Consider the following 19076-nt stretch of genomic DNA (forward strand, 5'->3'; position numbering starts at 1 on the left):
GGTAGGGATTTTAAGGGAAATCCCCTACGCCGCTGATTTATATCGACCCTGCTATGTGTATTAGTTAGTATTCGTTCAGTTAAAAGCTTAGTTTAAGTTAGGAATCGACTGATATTGTTTTTTTGTGCCGATATGATACTCTGGCCACCTCTCAAGCCGATACCTGATATTATATTTAAAAAGAAAATGTTACACTTTTTTTTTTTTATCACTGTTATTGCTGTCACAAGGAACGTAAACATCCCTTGTGACAGTAATAGGCAGTGACAGGTACAGTTTATGAAAGAATCGGGGGTCTATAAGACCCCAAAACCCTCCTCTGAAGTATTTAAAATGTTATTGATTGGCATTTTTGAATACTTAATATTTTTTTAAACTGGCGCCTTTAAGATGTCAGTAATATGGGAAGTGATGTCATGACAACGCTTCTGGGTTACTAGATCGGAGACCCGAACAAAGCATCGGCTCTGTTCAGATCTTCAGCCAGCCGGCATATGTGCCGACTGGTTGCTCAGGCCTCCCAGTGGGATGGGAGAGCCCGTGCGAGCAGAGGAAGGCGGCGGGAGGGGGGACGTCCCCTCCCGCTGCTTGTAATAACAGCCAAGGGGCTGCTGAGCCACATCGCTTGATATTACAATAAAGCCGACCGTCCGCTCTAAAGAATGGAAGACAGACAGAAGACCCCCAGAGCTGTGCAATAAACTAATTTAACCCTTGTGTGTTGTGTTTTATTTTTACTTTTTTTCACAGGTAAATGGGTAGGGGTACATTGTACCCCATACTCATTCACATAGGGTGGGGGGCCGGTATCCGGGGGCCCCCTTATTAAAAGGGGCTCCCGGATTCCGACAAGCCCCTCGCCCGCAGACAACCAACGGCCAGGGTTGTCGGGAAGAGGCCCTTGTCCTCATCAACATGGGGACAAGGCACCCCCCCATGTTGAGGGCACGCGGCCTGGTACGGCTCAGGAGGGGGGGCACTCGCTCATCCCCACCCCCTTTTCTGGCAGGCCGGGTAGCGTGCACGGATAAGGGTCTGATGTGGACCTAAGGGGGACCCCCACGCCGATTTTTCGACGTAGGGATTCCCCTTTAAGTCCATACCAGGTGACGGGCCAGTGACGCCTCCTTCGCTGGCCCCGGCTACCTGGAGAGACGCGCTCAAAATGAGCGGACTTTTCTCTGGGCGGAAAAAGTCTGTTCATTTCAAAAGTACGGCGGACTGGCACACACACGGCCGGATTGTCCGCCGAAATGCGAGTCTGGCGGACAGATTGGAGTGCAAAAATACTTTCTTAGTCCGCCGGACTTTTGGGTAAATAAAGTCCGCCGGAGCCCACACACGGGGGGATTGTCTGGCGGACTTGAGTCCGCCGGACTTTTCCACCGGATTGTTTGATCGTGTGTATGAGGCATAAGAGATGTTGGATAGTGTGGGTAGTGTAGAATTGAACTTATTCAGCAACAAAACAGAATATGTGGTGATAAATTATAAGGATATGAGCAAGCTTTAATAACCGTTTTGATTTCCTTCCTAATTGTATTTGATACTCTGCACATAATAAGATAAGATAATAAAAAGGTGCAATTACCATGCGTTTCCGCACAGAACGCTCCTTATGCTGCATACAATTGACCGGGTTTTTCTGTCAGAATAAACTCTGACGGTTTTTCCGACGGAGTTGCAACGGAGTTCCACTGAAATGGACTTGCCTACACACGATCATGATTTGTGCGGAGGATGCTGGACTTTCTTCACTAGTTCTCCCAACTTTGTGCCTTCCTCATCGGATCTCTCCACACACTGCCTATTCCCTGGGGACGATTGTCCTGGATCCAGTCCCTGATCTGGGATGATTGGAGGTTCTTCCTGGGGAGTGTGACCTGTTCATTGATCGAAAGATATTGGTTTCGGGTGACTTGGCCTTGAAGGAGTTTTACATCATCCAGTTCCATGCTCCACTGTGTGTTGGCTTGAGGGCTCCACAACCGTCGAACCAAAGCTCTCTTGACCCTTCGGGCATATGTTCGTTTGAGCCATAGGCGTTCGGTAAGCCTACATCTGTTCACATAAGGGTGTATACACTGTATATCGGACAATTCGGAAGATATTTTCACTTTCCACCATACTAAGGGGGGCTATTGATGGTCCCTTTTGCAAACATTGTATCAAAACTCACTAGAGGACTTTAATTTCTGCACATTTTTTATTATTTATATGTATTCTTATATATATGCACAATAGAAATGGTATAATTATTATTTGTGTAGTAGGTCGAAAAATTCTGTATTTACACAGGCCATATTTGGGACAGATACTGTTTTCGATCTGCATACATTTATTTTCATTGTTTAGCGCAACACTTTTTCCTATATATTGTTTGAACTAAAATATCCACTTTTAGTGTGTTAGCGGCTTGTTTGTTAAAGATAGTGCAGTGTTTTACGTTTTAACTTACACACGATCACACCAAAGTCCGTTCGTCTAGAACGCAGGGACATACAACACGTACGACGGGAGTAGAAAAAGGAAGTTCAACAGCCAGTAGCCAATAGCTGCCCTTGCGTCGTTTTTGGTTCATCGGAACAGCATACAGACGAACAGTTTTCTTGATAGAAATTGATTCAGTCACAAAGATTTAAAACATGTTCTATTTCTAGGTCTGTCAGAATTTTCGAAAGAAAAAGTCCGATGCAGCCCACACATGATCGGAATATCCAATGAAATGATTCCGCCTGACCTTTTCTGCTGGAAAATCTGGTCGTGTGTATGCGGCATTAGAGTTCAATATGAGAAAGAATTCAACAAAACCTTTTTTACTTTATAAACAATATGAAACTGTAGTGCCTATTGGTGTATTTCCCTAACACACCTTAACGTGCATGCAACAATGCACCACAACAATGTGATTTCAGGATTAAGTGAATACTGTATTTTGTAACCTATATTGACAGGTATCAGTACCTGCTATAGCTGTTTAGTTCTCAGAAACTAATGCTGGTCCTGCTCCAGGCACTGAACATTTATAATAGGTTAAACATGAGTACAGATTTTCATGCTATCACTCACTGTGAAAAAGTTGGTCATCTTCTCTTTGTTTCTTCTGCAAAATGGTGGAAAGGGAGCTTAAAGTATATGTAAACCCTCATCTTGTAAAAGTACTCATTCAGTTTAAAATAGAAATGAAAGGCAAAACATTTGTGTATACATATAAAAAAAATAATATAAAAAAAAAGTCCCCCTTTTTTTAAGTGATGACATTCCCTCTCTTCTCAGCTGCATAAGAGCTGGGGAAGGAAAAACAGCAGCACACTGATCTTCCCAGTAAATGGCTGTGAGAGGGGCTGGGGGATGATCAGGACAAGTCTAATCATTGAAGGAGAGCAGGTGGAGCTTTCAGCATAGCTAGAGAACTGACCACGTTGTGCTCTCGTGTCTAGTTTGACCAGTTTTTAATAGGAAAGCAGAGAGACTGTCAGGGACACCAACGATTTCACATAAGGGCAGCAAAACAAAAGCACAAACAAAAGGATACACTTTCATACAAATACATGGTACAGCAGGCACATCAGGAATATAAAATGTTGGGTTTACAGATTCACAGAGCTATATTCTTATTCTCCAAAATAATCCATACACATCCACTACTTTAATGGCCCTGTAATCTATTTTTTGTGAAACTGTATTTACTGTGTTTTTCTGCCACTTTGTAATGTCCTCCGTAAGTTCCCAAACTTCTTCATTTCTGCTTTTGTTTGTTTGGAATGAACAGTGCACGTTGGTTGCGGTCTTGTACACAGCTATATGCACACTACAAATCCCATAGTCCATCTCATCCTAAATACAGTGGTGGGACACTGGCAAATGAGCATAGCTAACCTCCAACAGAAAGTCAGATTACAGCAGCAAGAAGGAATTTAGCCCTGCTTCACACCGGTGCGGCACGATTTCAAAGCCGCACATTAGTGTGCTATGCACTGCTGATTTCATTGCGGCTTGTGACTTAATTTAACAGAAGTCTATGCAAGTTGCAATGAAATCAGCAAGTTGTGGCAATATGAACAGTTCCATTGCCAACAATAAGGTTTGACTTGTCATGCGATTTGGAACTGTCAAATCACATGACAAATTGCACCGGTGTGAACGACAGTTTAAAGAGGAAGTAAACCCTGATGGGATTACTTCTTCATTGTCTCCCTGCAAAGGTAAAGCATAATGGGCTACTATGCATTGCATAGTAGCCCATTATGTGTCACTTACCTGACACAGGAGCCAGCGATGTCACCGCTGTCCCCTGTAGCACGGATCGTCCATCTACTTCCGGGTATCGCTGCTCCGGCCACTCACAGCGCTGGAGCAGCAATGACGTCACTCCGGCACATGCGCCCGGGAGCCGCCACTAACGGCATATCGCCATTAGCAGGGTCATGCTGCTAACGGCAATAGTGCGCCTGCACGCTGCTGTCTATGGCGCATGCGCCGTAGACAGCGGTGCCTGTCTTTTTGTAAATATCTCCTAAACCGTGTAGGTTTAGGAGATGTTTCTTGGACCTACAGGTAAACCTTAATCTAGGCTTACATGTAGGTCAAAGTGGTTTGTAAGGGTTTACAACCACTTTAAAGAGAGTGCAAATGAAGGTACTTTTTTAAAATTAAAGTGTAACTAAAGAAAAACAGAACCAGAGAAGTGAGGCAGAGAGGCTAGGACAATTCAAAAGCTACAAATACCAAAAACAAATTCCATTATGTTTGACATATACTGTATATCACATCACTGTATAATGACACCTACGTTTTTATGGTTTGAAAATAATATGCTGAAATTTGCATGTATTACTGTAGATATAAAAGAAAACACCTATTGGTTGCAGGAATTATCTAAGCACCATACGTGAAGTAATATTCCTTAGATTATGCCTGATACTACTGGATAGTGTGGGCATGTTTTCACAGATGTATGGGACTATTCTGTAGTCTGTATGCCGCCATATTACTAGTTCAGAAAAAGTCTTAGCCAGGCATAGCAACTAAGCCCAGCTCTCCCATATTAGTCTGGTTTATAGACAGGCTCATAGATATATACGCTTTTATTATTATTTACAAGCTTAGTTGTAGCAAGTTCAGGTTCTGCTTTTTTTAAATGGCGGCACTATGACTCTGTATGCAATTTTATGTTCTCCTTGACTATGCTCTGGCAGTATTTTTTTTTTTTTTTTTGTCCATTTGCTTTTTTTGTTTGTGCTTATTTGCATCCTCCCTTGCCAAATTTTTCTCCAGGTTTTCTACCTGATGTACCTCTCTTTCAAGTGACTTCAAAAAGGAAACTTTTTCTTTCACTTGTTTATAAAAAGTCTGCTGTTCGTCAATAAGCTCCCTTTGCATCAGTTCATGGAATTCCCTTATCTTTTGGTTTTCCTCCATAATGCACTCCTCAATGGTATATACTTCTTCCAGTTCCCGCATGATGTTACACAGATGCTTTTGTTTTTTCATTTTTAAGTCTTCATTGTATTCTTTGGTAGTATCTGGATGAGCTGAATCCAAGCATCTTTTTTTGTCTAGGAAAGCGTATCTTTGATCCACTCCTGTGCTCTAATTAAGACAAAAATAAATAAATTCATTAATTTTATCATAAATAAAGTTTGTGTAAGTACAGCATTCTTGTTTAGTAAAGCACATTAATATACTACAGAGTTTTTATTTCTAGGCTTGCTTCTTGCTTTACTGCCTTAAAAGACACATATCAAAACAATAGGGGGCTTGTTTGGGATTTGCACTAAATTTCAATTGAAGCAGACCTGTTTTCTGTAGTGTTTCCAGTTGCTTGTGCTAGGAAAAATGCTGTTTAAGCTGTTTAGTAAAAGCAAGGCTACAGAGGTTTCTGGTGTCCAGGAGGTAGTGTGCCACCTGTTTACCTAGGCCAGAGACAATTCATGGATGTCTGTTGGCAGGGAACTTGGTAGGTCGGCAAGTGGTTCAGTTATCCTGACTGGGCGTCATATGACATCCAGCAGGATAAGCCGCACTAACGTGCCTGTGGGGGGCCAGATCGCGGCGATCGGTGGTGTGTCAGTCTGACACACCGCATCTCCAATTGAGGAAAAAAGCCTCTGATGGAGGCTCTTTACCATGTGATCAGCTGTGTCCAATCACAGTGTAAACAGGAAAAGCTGTGTATTGGTTTTTCCTCTACTTGCGCTGACAGACGAGAGTGAAGGAGAGGCGATCAGCTGCTCTCCTGACAGGGGGGTCTGCGCTGATTGATTATCAGTGCAGCCCCCCCAAGGATGCCCACCCATGTCCACCAGGAATTCCCATCCATGGCAAGCAAGGATGCCCACCCATGACCACCAGGTAAGCCCACTAGAGTCCACCAGGGATGGCAATCATTGCCCCATAGGGATTGCACTCTGTGCCCATCAGTGATGCCTCCCAGCGCCTCTGAGCATTGCCGCCTATCAAAGCCATCTATCGGTGCTGCCCATCAGTGCCATCTATATGTGCCCTCCAGTGTCACCTATCAGTGCTGCCTATGAGTGCCCATCAGTGCTACCTATCAGTGCCCATCAGTGGCGCGTATAATTGCCACCTCATCAATGCCACATCATCAGTGCTAATCAGTACTGCTTCATCAGTGCCGTCAGTGCAGCCTCATCAGTGTCCATCCGTGAAGGAGAAAACATACTTATTTACAAAATTGGAATAATTTTGATGGTTCAGCCTCACACAACACCTAACAAAGATGGCACCTCATCCCTGAAAATTTGAAACATAAATCAAAGGACAGGAAGGGAAATTAGGGATTTTCGCGGTGCTGATTAACAAAGTACAATTAAGTAAAGTACAAAATTTGTAGTACAAAAATTTATTAAGTTTGAAGTTAAATCAGTGGCAATATATGCTTAAAAGATTCAGAGTAATGCAATACAGTGGTTGTTCTCGTCAAGCACACATAGTCCCGACATGTTTCGCATTGGATTGCTTCTTCAGGGGATGTTTGAATGTTTGAACAAAATCTAGACCAAAAATACAAAAATAATAATAGAATATATCACAAAATTCATAAGTGCAGAAAGAGGGAAAAAAAAAAAAAAAAAAAAAAAAAAAAACACAGACACACATCAAACCCACCTTCAACCACTACGTTGATGGTAAAGTAGGGGAATTGTCCACCTCGGGGGTTAACTGCAGCAGTGCTGAATCGCAGGGGGCTAAAAAGCCAACCCAAGGAAACTGATAACAAAAAGGTAGGTAGTAAAAAACGAAATTTGAAATTTTGGGATAATTTAAAGTTCTTTAATACATGACTTAATTTTAAGGTTGCTAAAATAAGACAGCCTTTTAGGGGTGAAAAACCCTCTAAAGTATAGAAATTGAGAAAGGTAGTACACAGATATATTTTAATTTCAAATGTATTACTTACATAGGTTGGATAGTTGTAAGAAATGGGGACGCTCGTATTTTGAAAAAAATCTTTTTGAGCACTCAGGGAGACACACCTGCACAGAAGTACCAGCTGGGTGGCCAATCAAAGAAAAAACAAAACGAAGATTAGAAAGGTTAGGATAGATAAGAAAGTATATCTCAAAAGGGTGGTGTGTACATCACAAACTGAGTGTTATAAAAACACAAACACTCAAGCATATAGACATACACTAAGAATTACACATTAGCATCCCAAAGCATAGAATTCCAAGCCAGGGAGTCAATGCAGACATACAAAAAGAAACATGGACAGTAGCCCAGGTCTAAAGGGTTGAAAAACAATCAGAAAGAAAAGTAAACGTTTGCAAATGAAAAAAACGATAGATTAAAGTAAATATAGAAAGATATAACAGTAAGTTTACCCAGAAGTACAAAGTCTGGAGGATCAAGCGTCACCCTTGGCTGCGACCCGCAAAGGAATGACGGTATTACGAAGGCTTTTTATATGCCCCGCCATCAACCCGGCGTCTGACGTAGTCGGCCTGATGCGGACAAAAGGAGCGCTATTGCGCATGCTCACCAATGGGACGAGACTGAGTAAGCCTACAAGTCCCATAATGCCTCAAGCATGTGGGCGGGGGAAAGAGGGGAACGAACGATGCCTTCGTAAAGGGCGACGGCATAGACGAACGTGGCCACCAAACCGACCGCCCAATCAGGCGTAGAGGCAAAAACGATGGAAAAAGAGGGTCGGAAAAGGATGGCAAAAAATGGCCAATCCTTCCGACCGATGTAAGGGGAGCGTCGCAGCGCTAAAGAGGGGCAGTGGCACACAAGGCGCCTATGCCCCCGGGCGTCCGTGCGAACAGCACTGATGGTGAAACCGAGGAGGTGGACCATTCGGGTGGGGAATCATAAAGGGGGAGGGCAAAGAATTATTTCTCTAAAAGCTGCACATAATAATATCATAAACATAATAATATCATAAACATATAAACATATACATGATGTATTATTATACTCATTATTAACAAACAAATCAATACAGACAAATTTCAAATAAAACAATGGAAGAAAGGAAAAAAAAAAAAAGGGGGGGGGGAAGAGGGAGGGGGATGATGTTTTTTTTTTTTTGTTTTTTTTTTCCCTCTTTCTGCACTTATGAATTTTGTGATATATTCTATTATTATTTTTGTATTTTTGGTCTAGATTTTGTTCAAACATTCACACATCCCCTGAAGAAGCAATCCAATGCGAAACATGTCGGGACTATGTGTGCTTGACGAGAACAACCACAGTATGTCATTACTCCGAATCTTTTAAGCATATATTGCCACTGATTTTAACTTCAAACGTAATAAATTTTTGTACTACAAATTTTGTACTTTACTTAATTGTACTTTGTTAATCAGCACCGCGAAAATCCCTAATTTCCCTTCCTGTCCTTTGATTTATGTTTCATACTTATTTACAAAGTTTTGATGGAAACGTAGAAAACGTAGAAAACTTTTTTTTTCAAAATTTCCGTTCTTTTTTATTTGTAACGCAAAAAATGAAAACCCCAGAGGTGATCAAATACCACCAAAAGAAAGCTCTATTTGTAAAAAAAATTGTAAAAATTGTGTTTGGGTACAGCCTTGTATGACAGCGCAATTGTCATTCAAAATGTGAGAGCGCTGAAAGCTGAAAATTGGTCTGGGCAGGAAGGCGTATAAGTGCCCTGTATTGAAGTGGTTAAAGAGCAGCTTGTAGTGGCTACCAAGTGTTTATAAGACACTTTAAGCAAGGCAAGGAATTTAAAAAGTAGGGCAAAACTACTGCAGGCAAAGCTGAAGATTTGAATAAGCGGGGTGCAGCCCTTATGAACATGTCTAATGATCCCCTAAAAAAGGACAAAGGGTCAAAGCCTATAGGTAGGACATGTGCCACTGTAACTTCACATAGGCAGGAAACTGAATCTGATCAACTCAAATAGCGATGGCTGAGTTGAATCAGGCAAAAGGGAGGCAAGGCCTATGATCTCGAGGAGACAAATAGGGACTTACTTACGGAGGGGGTTCCTAGAGTAGAAATAGATGGGATTCTTACACCAGCTTTGCTTAAGAGGTGGAAGCAAATGGCTAGGAACATTAGGTTCAGTCAAATTGAGTGTTTTTGTTGTCATAGACTGGGGCACATTGCTTAGAGAGTGCCATGCTGTAAAGACTAACTAGCAGCAGGCTTGTGTTTCCAGGACAGCATGAAGAGAGATACAGATTTATTATTTTCACTGGAAATCTATGCCTCTCTGTGAAAACGTTACAAGGCAACAGTTGGCACCCTACAATGGTCTTGCAGTCAGAAATGGGCAGATAGGGAAATGTAAGCAGTTAGCTATATGTTTTGACACAGCTGGAAGGAACATATAATCTGCTTTGTCCTTGAGAGGTGGAGCAGGCAGAGCAGATGACCAAGCCAGATAAGATGAGGCAGACCAGAAGAAGAGATGGGAACCTGAGGGGAAGATGCAGATGATTCCCTAATGATGACTGAATTGGATTGGACTTTCATCTGAGCATTTCCATATGGTCTGGAGGACAAATAACTTTTCTCTTGAATGTCCTTTCCATCTATGTTATACGGACTGCCAAGGACATTGCTAAACCTGCTTCAAAGAACATTGTAGCTTGTCCAGGGGGGGGGGTCAAAATTATTTTTTTACTCCCATTTACAATATGGGGGGGGGGGGGTATTTCACCTTTTTTTGGACAAAGGCTTTAAGAGCTGCTGAGAATTGCTAAGTTTCCAATTGTTCCAATATTATGCTACAAAAATCAAGAGGTGGAATGTGTTGCTGTGGCTATTTTGGTGATTTTTACAGCATAAATATATGAAATAACACATTTTAGCTACCATTTAGGCTTCCTCCATTCATATGATAATTAACTAGTTTGCCTGGTTTCATGGAGCTCGTGGAGCAGGAAGTGCTATTAGCAAGAAGTAGGGGGGGAGGGAACAAAGGACTTTAGTGTGAGGATTACAACCCAAGTTAAGTAATTGTTTAGTGTATCCCTGTTGCATACGCTGTCATGCTAGAAACAATAGCTTGTGCATGTGTATATTATATGCATACTCTGTATGATGTGTATTGTTTTCCTAAAATTGTACATGATTTGTGCGTGTGCAGCATTCTTGTGTAAAGCACATTAGTATACTACAGAGGGTTTTTTTTTATGCATCCTTGCTTCACCGCACAGTGATCTTAAAAGACACAAAGCAAAACATGAGGGACTGTAGAATCCTCATGGAAGCAATTGGTTGTTCAAGTTAGATACTGTATCTTTTAGTCTGTTGCTGTTGTCTCCCTTGAAATAAAAGGTTTGTATACAGTACAACCTTGGATTGAGAGTAACTTAGTCTGAGAGTGGTTTGCAAGACAAGCAAATTCATTTTTTATCAATAATGACTTGATAAATAAGCGATGTCTTGATATACAAGTAGCGTCACGTCACAAATAAGTATAAGAGAGAAGAAAGGTGCCTCTAAATGTAGCAATATGGTTACATTTAATGAAGGTACAACATCTACTGTAGCAACTCATGGTTGATGAATAAAACAGGCACATCTAAGTATGCAGGCATCTGGGGTGGTCCATATAGACTATCCTCCGCAGCGCGTTTGACGTCATCCCTTCCATACTGCGCTCCATGAGTACTTCAAGCCTTAATTTCAGATCGCTCTACTGCAGGAAAGTCTTCCCGGACACAATTGCAGACTGACATCGCTGAGAGCCGTCAGTGAGGAGAATGGTCTATGTGGACAGCTTTACCCCGGATGCCTGCATACTTACATGTGCCTGTTTTTAATCATCAACCATGTGAGTTGCTAAATGTTGTACCTTCATTAAATGTAACCATATTGCTACACTTAGAGGTGCCCCTCTCCTCTTTTATACTCTGTAGCTCCTGATGGATTTTGCTTCTAATCCTTTTGTGAAGGCTGCAATTTGTGGATGGACATTTTATGGTTACACAACCCATCACATTGCTATAATCTTTTTGTATGGAATATAAACTGAAGGACTTATGAAAAAATGGTTATGGAAGGAATCATCTGAGTTTCCATTATTTCTTATGGGGAAATTCGCTTTGATATACAAGTGCTTTGGATTACAAGCATGTTTCCGAAACAAAATGATGCTCCCAATCCAAGGTTTTATTGTTCTTGCTTATTTATTATTGCACCAAAATTTAAAGTGGTATTATCCCCTAAAAAGAATGGAGCTTTAAGCCATAATGTATTAATATACACAGCATAATGGTATATTATGGCAAACTTACTTGGCTAGTGATCCCCTCCGGCATTTGCCCTTTCTGAGGCCTCCATTAGTCATGGGTGCTGCTATCCTTCCCCTATTGTCCTTCTGGGTCCAGACTCTTCAGCTGCTTGGTTGACTGAGCAATGATGATGTCACTTGCAACTTACATCATCACGGCACAGAGCAGTGCCATAAATGTATGCTGAGCTGCACATGTGTGGCTAGGAGTGAACAAACACTGACAGGCAGGGAGACCAATAGGGTATTTTCTTCCATAAAAATACTACCTGTTAGTTTTTTTAATTGAATTCCACTTTAAAAAGTGATCTTGTGGCAAGTAGATCGCGCATGTCTGGCCACCACCTTATTGCTACAAAAAGCTACACACAAAATATATAGAGCTATTTTGGTATTACATTACAGGTTAATATAGATGCTAATGAGATCGTAAGAGTCATAACGACCTTTGGCAGAAGGAAAGATGCCAATCAGGTTATGTCAAAATAAATTATGCAAAAGAAATATACCAGGAATGCTAAAAGGTATGCAAAAGGGTTGAGCTATATTTAACACATGTAGACCTGGCATTACGAAAGAAATAAGTAGAACACATACTGTATGTTTAATATATTACTCCCTTGGTAAAGTTATGCCTAATTTTAAAAGTAGAGATGTGGGTTTGAACTTGGAGTCCTGGGTTCAATTCCCTCCAAGACCTAAAAAAGACCTAACCATTCATTCAGGTGGGCTCCCATCCAAAACTGACTAGTGAATGTCTGTATGATTATGGCAAGATATTTTATCTTAAAATTATCTTAATTTGTGTTTTTTACTAAAATAAGAACATGGTATACTTACCTGTCCTGTGCAACGATATTGCACAGAGCGACTTCTTACCTCCTCTTTGGCAGCCCCCTGCAAGCGCTTTCTGCTCCTCCACTCTTTTGAGTGTCCCCATAGCCAGCCTTGTACTATGGGGACACCTGTGCGGGGTTGATCCTGAGTCAGGCTTTGTGTGTTCGCAGACACACACAGCATGGCTTGGCTCTGCTCCTTCCTCACAGGGTTTGACTGACAGCAGCGGAAGCCTATGGCTCACACTGCTTTCAAAGAAGCCTGTGAATCCAGGAAAAGGAGAGCAGGGGCTGCTGGTGGGCCTGTGCTGGATCTAGAGAATTGTCAGGTAAGTGATTAGAGAAAAGGGAGAAAGAAGTACTGGAGTGTTTTTTTATCTTAATGGAAGGAATGCATTAAGGTAAAAAAAAACATGTAGACTTTACAAACACTTTAAGGTACAAATATGTTTTAACTGATGAGCTGTCTTTTCTCCCCTATTCAGTTATATTGCACTTGTGTCCACTGCAGGAGCCCCACAGGAAAATACATGTAAACACCTCAAAGTGTTGGGGGCAAGGTAAGGTAAGGTGTCATTCAGTAGGCAGCCAACTAACATATTCACCTGTCTTACCTATCTGCAGGTATGAGCTTTCCTACTGCCCTAGATTACACTTCATAAACATGGCACATTATATGTTAGTATGAATAAACATTTGGCGTACATTTTGAGAGTATCCAGGCAGGTGTTGCTGGTCATTTTCTAAGTTGTTAGACTTTTTTTGATTAAGTACATCTTCCTCCTCCTAAGTAATAAAAAGAGCAATTATGTTATTACTATAATTAAACCGAAATAAACCGTACATGTAATAATGCACTAGTTCTATAAGCAAACATATCTAAGCCCATTGCTTGAACAGGTTATTGGGAGGGGTGCACAGTGATACAATCTTTCCTGTATTTATGCCTTTTACTTAACGTGATACTAAACACACGCTGTTTAATTCACATTGCCTTTTTTCTTTCTGTATATGGATGATGGCACTGTAATTATTTTAATAAGGACAAAAACTTTTAAGTACTTTTTTCCTAATCAATATACAGCTGTCATATTATGTCATATGAAGCTATTTTCCAGCCAGTCTGCAGGGAAACATAAGCAGGAGGGGCTTCTAGTCCTCTGCTGCTCGTTACATGTTCAAAATAAAAAAAACAGCCTACAAATATATATTTAATATGAAATCTTTATTATTTTGTGGAAAAACCATAGTGTGGGCGGGTGTCCCGTCCCTCCAGCCTGTGTCTTAGAAAAAGAGGGAGGTGAAGCCTCCATTAATCTATGTGTAATATCCTGCTCCCATTTTTTTTAGCTGGTTAGAGGGCATGTAGAATGAGGGAGGGAGTGGGCTGTAATTTTTCACTGTGTATACGCCCACATGTGTGACTTTATAATCACATGGGCTGCTCAGATGTGATATGGAGGAAATGCACAGCATAGAAAGTGACTGAAAACTGAGCATGTGCAGAGTTGCCAACACAGCTGCAAAATCCCTAGCTGAATTGGCATGGACAGAAGGTGGAGACAGATAACAGCAGGATCAACCAGGTTTTTGCCACAATACAGAAAACAAATCTCAAAGTAAGTGGGAACAGCACGTAATACAACATTTATTGAGAGTTTTTTATGATGTGGGTTTAGCGACACTTTAAGAAAAAGCAGAGAGAAGAAATTATAGACCATGCTAGATGATGCTACCAAGCTGAAAGGCATATCTCAGTCAAACTTAAAAAAGCCTTGAGATACACACAGTGAACATAGCTTTCAGTTTTTCATGAAAACATTGGTGTAGTGCAGTGGTTCTCAATCCTGTCCCCAAGTACCCCTAGCAGGCCATGTTTGCAATTTTTGCCTTTTCTGACACTTTTTGTTTACATGTAACAATCAGTATTTTTTTGCTAGAAATTTTTTTAGAACCCCCAAACATTATCTATTTTTTTTAAAGCAGAGGCTCTGGAGAATAAATTGGTGGGTTTTGCAATTTTTTATGTCACATGGTATATGTGCAGCGGTTTTTCAAATGTAATTTGTTTGGAAAAAATACGTTTTGTTGAATTTTAATGCACAAAAACACAATATAATACCCATTAGTTAGGTAAAATTTAAAAGATGATGTTACGCTGAGTAAATAGATACCAAACATGCCATGCTTTAAAATTGCCCATGCCTAAGCAACCGTGACACATGACGTACATTTTGCTATCCATGGGCAACTTTTTAAAAGCCTTTACAGGTTACCACTTTATACAGGATGTCTGTTGCTAGAACTACTGTCCATGATCTGACGATCACGGTGATACCTCACATGTGTGGGATGATCGGTGTTTGCGTCTGTGCAAGATCACACACATAGGTTGGACTTGATGGACTTGTGTCTTTCTTCAACCTCACCTACTATGAAGATTGACTTGTGCGTTTGCCTTTCTGCGCAAGCACAGGGGATGGGGGCACTTAAAAAAAAATGTAACTAATTTATTTTTATTTTTTTACACTGATGCTTTATTTATTAAACACTTTTACTGTTATCACAGGGAATATAAATATCCCCTGTGATAGCAAGAGGCAGTGAGAGGTACTCTTTGTGGAGAGATATGGGGTCTATTAGACCTCAGATGTCTCCCCTGCCTTTAAAAGTATTTGATCACACCAAAATCGTTGTGATTGGATGCTTTCACGTTTTAAAAATGGTGCTGTGGTGGTTTACATCTGGAGAAACTGGAAGTGATGAATGCTTATTCCTATACCATAGAGGTGATCAGAGCTGCTCCAGCTTCCACTTTCGCTGGCTGGTTGCTCGGGTCTCTTGGTGGGACGGGAGAGCATGATAAAGCTGTAAAGCCGTGGAAGTCCCCCCTCCTGCCGTTTGTAAAAGCAATCCAGTGGCTAGTTAGCTGCTAGGATTGCTTTTACAAGAAAACTGACCGTTGGCTCTAAAAAACAATAGCTGCAGGCATCATCCCGCTATAACCACTTGAAGTCCAGCAGCAACGTACCAGTATGTCCATGGTCATCAAGTGGTTAACGTTGAATTTCAGGCATGGGTATTTTTATACAGTTTCAGTGGCCCAGCTTGGACCGATGTATGTATGTATGTATCATACCTGTGGGATTCCCCTGGAAGCTGGAAATCATTGTAGTAGGAATTGCTGTTATAGTAATGTGCGCTTGCTTTCGGTTCCTGTGCCAAGCAGCTGCCCTGCTGCTTACTGAACACAGGAGTTTGCTCGCTTGGCATGGATGCCATTCAGAGAACGCTTTGCTATTTCTCAGTGGTTGCAAAACATTCTCTGATTGGCCAAAATGGAGATTGTAATGTCTCTGCCTCTCCGTCTCATCCAATCAGAGAGCGATTTGAACTGCATTCATTTAGAGTTCAGCAGTCTGAGGAATGTAGTGTTATAGCACAGCGTACATATTTCAAAGGTTTGTGGTACTATTAGATTAGTGATGGTCTGTGGTGAATTGTTTGGGTGCAGGAGCAGTCAGTGACTAACTGCAGTGCATGGGTGCAAAGGTTTAAAGCGCATAATACTACTTGAGTAAATATTGGCAAGTGAGTTACGCGTACTGAAAGGGGCATTCCTTAGTAACATGGAAACTGGGGAGTGAGGTGTGTGTGCTGGAGTATGGATGTCACTGTTGAAATAGATACTGGGGAGTAAACCGTGTGTGCTGTAATGCAGACCTCACTACTGAAATAGATACTGGCAGTAAGATGTGTGCTGGAGTGCAGATCTCACTGGTGACATGGATACTGGTAAGTGAGTTGTGTGCTGGAGTGCACACCTAACTAGTGACAAGGATGATAGGAAGTGAGTTGCATGTATTGTGGCATACATCTAACATGTGCCATGGATACTGGGAAGTAAGCTGTGTGTACATTCCAATGATGACATGGATATTAAAAAGTGAGCTTTGTATCACACAGTAGTGTATCACTAGAGATTAAACAATGTTTCTGCTTGGGCCTGGATACTCAGAAGAGATCAATGTGTGTGGTGGTTATATTATCTCACTGAACAGCTAAATTACTGCTGGAGACAGAATCCTTTAGAAGCGAAAACAGGAAGTTGCTTAATCCCCTTTAATTATATATAAAGGATAGGGTATAGGCATGATATTTGAATATATCAGATCTTAGTTTGTCCTTAGGCAAATGTGATCATGTGAAACATGAAAAGCAAGACATGCTGGTACTACACCTGAAGTATAGCTTCAGCACGTCCAAGCAGCTCCTCAATATTGAAGAGGACTTCTTCTTCCCAGTCTATTAATCTGATTAAGAAAATTAGATAAACTATAAAAACAGTACAGCCTCCATAGTGTATGTCGAAGCACACCTATGCTAATTAATAAATTTGCTCTGGTGTGAGCGAATAGTGGTTACATTTGTAAATAACACTTACTGATTGCAATTGGAGTGCTCACAATGGCCACGGTTCCAAACAGTTCTTGAATGGTCACCTATTTTACAAAAATGTTTAGTTAAGCTGTGAAAGATGTCCTCTTTTTTTGGGTAATGTTCTATTTTCTCATCTGTGGTACTGAGGGACTTGCAACTGTCAGTCTGGATTCCACAGGATTTTTGAGTTCCTATAGGCTTGCAAACAATGGCCTGGATGCCAATGGACTTAAAATGAGGTTCGTTATTGTCAGATATCGGTTTTGTAGCATGACCAAATGTATTTATAGCTTGCTTGGCACCATATTCCATTTTAACATTTTGACGGGGTCCTTTAGAAAAGTTGGCAAGTGGTAAGCTCAGCCATGGATTTGTTAAATCATGTATAGACTGACTAGGTTCATTATTTCTTAAATGTTCCACAGGGGCAGCTTGTAGAACCCCAGCATGTGGTAAAGTTTTCAGGCCACAAAGAGTTTTCGCTGGAAATACTGAGAAATCATATGTACTATGATCTAAAGAAGTTATCTCTAGGGCAGGGTCTTTGGAAATAGTGTTCTTCCAAGATATAAGTTGCTGTAAGTCACTTTGATGGACTTGTCCGGATTTGCTTGTCAAAATATTCCACAGCAGAAGACACCTATTAGGAGGGGAACAGAAATGCTTGTAGATATATATATATATATATATATATATATATATTATACAGCAAGAGGAAAAAAGCAGGAAAATAGTTAAAATTGTGTGTTTGCTCATAAATAAAACTTGTCTGAAGATTTATGAAAGAAAGTAAATAAAATTGCTTATTATTTTTCTCTTTACAAAACAACTGTTGTATTCTCACAAACATACCTATATGACAAGTGCATCCCTTTTTTCCTTAAGCCTTCTGGAAGTAGGCTAGAAAGTTTGGCAAGTTCTAGCCAGTCCTCTGGATTGTGTGGTGAAACTTGAGATAAAAGAGCATGGTTCTGTCTTCTCCATAGAAGGCTAATATATACCATTTGACTTCTGCTGCTTTCCTTCACAGGTGTCTCATTCCACAAGGCATCTTTAATAGAAAGCCGATCTAAAATCTCATATTGCCAATGGGCAGCCTGGAATACCAAGAATATTCACTTTTATACAACATGATACATTTAAAATGTTTACGTTTAAGTACGTACTCAGGGTACAGTACCGTAAGTAATAAGATAGTGTTCTGTGCATTGTTTTGTAATTTGGCAGTCCTCACACAGTTGATATTCAGTTTAATTTAAGAAAATTAAAGAACATATAAAGGGCAAAGTGAAAGCTTACCCCCTACTCACAACTTCCTGTGCCCAAATGTGAGACTGAGAGGTTTCCATTCTTCTGATTGTGACTATGGCGCTACCATGCCTTGCCACCCTCTTAGGACTGTGGGTGTCCCTTCATAAGGGCTCACCAGCCTAGTGCATTATCTTTCTATACTGCGTATTGTTAACCACTACAATACAGGGCACTTTCACCCCCTTCCTTCGCAGCCCAATTTTCAGCTTTCAGCGCTCTAGCGCTTTCAGTGACAATTGCGCGGTCATGCTACACTGTACCCAAATGAAATTGTTATCATTTTGTTCGCACAAATAGAGCTTTATTTTGGTGTTATTTATTCACGACTCCGTTTTTTTTTTTTTTTTGCGATATAAGCGCAAAAATAGCGGAAATTTGGAAAAAAAACAATATTTTCTTTTTTCTATTTGAAAAGAAATCCAATAAAATCAAATTTTGTCATAAATTTAAGCCAAAATGTATTCTGCTACATGTTTTTGGTAAAAAAAATTCCGTTAAGTGTATAATAATTGGTTTGTGTGATCACGGACATACAGTATGTACGCAAATGATCATGTACATATGTGTGCAGGTGATCACGTACATATGTGTGCAGATAATCATTGGGACATGTGATTTTAGTGGGACATATGTGGGGGACATGTTTTTATTATTAGGGACATGTGTTTTTATTATTTGGGGACATGTATGTTTTGGGGACATGTGTGTTTTGGGGACATATGTGGGGACTGTGTTTGTACTGTGTGGTG

At 40.7% G+C, this 19076-nt stretch overlaps 1 protein-coding gene across 2 annotated transcripts in view; it reads right to left on the minus strand.

The window, feature by feature from the left end:
- Positions 1-3435: 3435 nt before the first annotated feature.
- LOC143988034 (uncharacterized) overlaps positions 3436-19076 on the minus strand; it is a 33329-nt gene continuing 17688 nt past the window's right edge. For both annotated transcript variants that reach the window (XM_077487283.1, XM_077487282.1), the window contains 5 exons: positions 17869-18113; positions 17021-17656; positions 16817-16889; positions 13282-13362; positions 3436-5592 (listed from right to left, as the gene is read on the minus strand). In XM_077487283.1, coding sequence (XP_077343409.1) covers positions 5185-5592; positions 13282-13362; positions 16817-16889; positions 17021-17656; positions 17869-18020 — 1350 coding nt within the window. In that variant the 5' untranslated portion in view covers positions 18021-18113 and the 3' untranslated portion in view covers positions 3436-5184. The remainder of the gene's footprint in view (positions 5593-13281; positions 13363-16816; positions 16890-17020; positions 17657-17868; positions 18114-19076) is intronic.

Source organism: Lithobates pipiens, unplaced genomic scaffold (genome assembly GCF_037356315.1).
Source record: "Lithobates pipiens isolate NorthernLeopardFrog02 unplaced genomic scaffold, aLitPip1_a1.2 Scaffold_18, whole genome shotgun sequence".
NCBI classification, from domain to species: domain Eukaryota; kingdom Metazoa; phylum Chordata; class Amphibia; order Anura; family Ranidae; genus Lithobates; species Lithobates pipiens.